Genomic DNA, 3,633 nt, shown 5'->3' on the forward strand with positions numbered 1-3,633 from the left:
CAAGAGGATCCAAAATGTTCAATCTCCAAAAGAGGCTGAAAGCAACCAAAGAAAAGATCAAAGAATGGAACCGAACGGTTTTTGGAAATATAATCCAGGAGAAAGCCATTCTAGAGGATAAACTAGAACAGATTCACAGAGAAGGGGCAACAGGCAACCACAGTGCCGAAGCGATGGAACAGGAAAAAGTTCTTTCTTAGCAATGGCACAGAAGATGTATTCAAGAAGAGATACTTTGGAAACAGAAATCCAGAGTCCAGTGGCTCAAAGAGGGGGAGCAAAATACGAAATTTTTTCACAGGTCGGCTCTAGACCATAGAAGTGCTAACAGGATTCTTGAGTTGAAAAACAATGCAGGGGAGATATTAAAAAATCACAATGATATATCTGCTCTGCTCTCGGATCACTTCAGCTCAATTGCACAGGAACCACCCACAAATAGAGAGGAGGCCATTAGGGAAATTACAGCAGCCATTCCTAAATCCATTACCTCAGATCAAAATTGGGCCCTTTGCAGAGAAATCTCTCTAGAGGAGGTGGAGGAAGCAATCCAGAGTATGCCTAATGATAAAGCACCAGGTCTAGATGGATTCCCATCAACTTCTACAAGGCTTGCTGGAACACTGTTAAACAGGAGGTATGGGAGGTAGTTGAGGATTCCAGATGCTTAGGTACTATTCTAAAATCCCTCAACTCCACCTTTTTAGCGCTCATTCCTAAGGTTGAAGAAGCAAAGACACCTGATAAATTCAGACCTATTGCCCTTTGTAATGTTATCTATAAAATTATCTCAAAAGTCATAGCTAACAGACTAAAGTCGATTCTTCTTGGTATCATCTTGGAAGAGCAGTCGGGTTACGTTGAGGGTAGACAAATTCTAGATAACATCTTGCTAGTGCAGGAGATGATTCACTCACTTCATTCGAGAAAAGAAGCAGGAATGCTAATGCAATTAGATTTATCAAAAGCATATGACAAAGTTAGCTGGAAGTACCTTGAAGCTGTTTTGGAGGCATTTGGTTTTTGTAGGACCTGGATCAAATGGATACTTGCTCTCATCAAATCTCCAAGATATTCAATCCTTGTCAATGGTGCTCCCTCAGCTCCTTTTACTCCTTCGCGGGGAATAAGACAGGGGGATCCCCTATCCCCTTTCCTATTCGTTATCCTAATGGAGGGCCTAAGCAGAATCATAGCCAAGAAAAAAGCTGAAGGATCTATAAAAGGTCTGCAACCAATTAGATCGTTACCAGCCACAACACATCAACAGTTCGTGGACGATACCATGTTACATGGTACCCCCACAGTGAAGGAGGCTATGGCTTATAGGGGTATCCTTGATCTCTTTAGCCGAGCCTCTGGCATGAAGATTAATTTTTCCAAATCCACAATCTTCTTTTTCAACACTCATCCAGCAATTCAAGCTCACTTATCCCAGCTTCTTGGATTCAGGATTGGTTCCCTGCCTTCGAAATATCTAGGGGCCCCCCTGACTTTGAAACCTTGGCAGAAAACTCACTGGGAGAAGGTTCTGGCCAACATGGAGAAAAAGTGCAGGCACTGGATGAACAGAGCCCTAAACCTGGTGGGTAGACTCATCTTAACCAAGGCAGTTTTGCAGGCAATCCCGCAATATTTACTTTCTATTCTTCCAGCCCCCAAGGGTATCTTGCAACAAATGAGAAACATATAGAGATCCTTCTTATGGAATGGGAATGGGGATAAGAAGAAATGGGCATTGGTGGCTTGGAACAAGCTTTGCCAGCCAAAATCTAAGGGGGGGCTAAACTTAGTTGATCCGTCTGTGGTCAACAGAACCTGTGGAGCTAAGATATGGTGGAAATGGATCAAAGAACCCAATTTACCTTGGGCGAGGCATTGGAAGGAAAAATACATTCCAGACTGTGATACTCAGGATCTCATAAGACTACAGGAAGTCCCGGAAGGATCGTCAATATGGAACCATGCCAGAAATAACAGGAGCTTAGTACAGGAGAACAACTTTTGGGAGATTCGCAATGGAAGGCTTGCCATGTTCTGGGAAGATGCATGGCAGCAATTCCCTAAACTGGATACCCCAGAGCTTTCTCTCCTCAAGAGAACAAGTCAAAACGAGGGTCGATACAGAGTCAATCAATATTGGACCCAAAGCAGCAGGGATCCGATATGGAGGGATTGGATCAATTTAAACCCTGGGAATACAGAGGAGAACAACGAGAGCTTTCAGCAATTCAATGAGAGAATCCTCAAAAGAAAGATTCGAAAAACTGAGGAGGATGATAAGCTAAGATGGGGTTTAAAAGGTAATGGTAATTTTTCATTAAAAGAAGCTAGGGATTTAATTGAAAAGGAAGAACAGGTAGAAGCCGTGCCATGGTATAGCAAAGTGTGGGACAGCCTATTCTGGCCGAAAGTCAGGACCTTCCTCTGGCTTTTAATGCGAAACAAGACTTTAACTTGGGACAACCTATGCAAGAAAGGTTTCAGGGGACCCTCAAGATGCCCTATGTGCCTCGTCGAAGAGGAATCTATAAACCGGAAGGTGGAATGAAACTAAATTTTGATGGGGCCTCGAGGGGCAATCCCGGCATGGCAGGAATTGGAGGTGCATTACGTAACCAGCATGGAGAAATTCTGCACATATATTACAGAGCGCTTGGGGAGAGCACAAATAATGAGACGGAATTTGCAGCGCTCGAGCATGGTTTGAGAATTTTAAAATCCCTACAAATCTGCAATGTAATTGTGGAAGGGGATTCATCTCTGGTTATTTCAACAGCTAAGAGAATTCAGGGAGGAACCAAGGCGAACAAAGCCACAAAACATTGGCGGCTCGCCAAGGTGACGGAGAATATCGCAGAATTAATGGCTGGAATGAGAGGTTTAGTTTTTCATGCGGTAAGGCGTAAGGCGAATGGGTTGGCGGACTACCTTGCGAATTGTGGCGTGGACAATCAGGACAAGGGGTGGGACAGCTATTGGGAGGAAGTGGACTGCCCGAACCTGAAGACGAGATGCTTACAGCTGGCACAGCAAGATCTACACGACACCGACCGGGCTTGACCGGCGTCGGTGCTTGCATCTGGGACCGCATTCCTGATGTTTCCGGTAACAGATTGGGCTCTCATCACGGGAGCTGGACGACTAGACAGATGCGGCGGTGGTCATTATGGCAAGAGAAGGCCAAATATGGAAATTATCAATATGGTTCATGCCACGAGGGACTCCGTAGAATCCGCTTGCGAGGAAAGGACAGCTGGCTCAACCGTAACGGGAAGGCATGCAGCTACATTTATGTTAGGTCAGGAAGGAGATGTGGGTCTTGTGCGGATATCTTTCGTATTAATAACGAAAGTACCTCCACTCTGCAGCGAAAGGAAAAGCGCATTATGGGAAACTCCATGGACAACAACTATTTAACAGAGAGCCGCAGCTCTGGTTCGTTCACCTCTGTTTATAGCACTGCGAGAGACTACCACTTTCCTGCCCGTAGAAGGATTCACAGCGACAAGTTCAGAGTGTATAGTATGGAGGCGGGGAGCTGTAGATGTTCGGCGGCCCAGCATGAACTTCGGACTGCGCAGAACATGTATGAGACCCGAGCAGCAACCAGGAGCAAACGCAAGATCGCGG

The 3,633-nt window shown here is 45.3% G+C and overlaps 2 protein-coding genes across 2 annotated transcripts; both read left to right on the forward strand.

The window, feature by feature from the left end:
• The first annotated feature begins 202 nt into the window (after positions 1-202).
• Positions 203-2,551, forward strand: LOC149178411 (uncharacterized). The gene is made up of 4 exons (XM_089422078.1): positions 203-301; positions 426-637; positions 1,030-1,629; positions 1,816-2,551. Exons 1-4 carry the CDS (start codon positions 203-205, stop codon positions 2,549-2,551), a joined length of 1,647 nt encoding a protein of 548 aa, XP_089278204.1.
• A 38-nt stretch (positions 2,552-2,589) lies between these two features.
• Positions 2,590-3,063, forward strand: LOC149178412 (uncharacterized). Its single transcript, XM_089422080.1, has one exon. The coding sequence runs from the start codon at positions 2,590-2,592 to the stop codon at positions 3,061-3,063; it is 474 nt and encodes a 157-aa protein (XP_089278206.1).
• The last annotated feature ends 570 nt before the right edge of the window (positions 3,064-3,633 follow it).

This window comes from Pinus tabuliformis, chromosome 4_1, assembly GCF_031772625.1.
Source record: "Pinus tabuliformis cultivar Carrire ecotype Pingquan chromosome 4_1, CPIR1, whole genome shotgun sequence".
NCBI lineage: Eukaryota > Viridiplantae > Streptophyta > Pinopsida > Pinales > Pinaceae > Pinus > Pinus tabuliformis.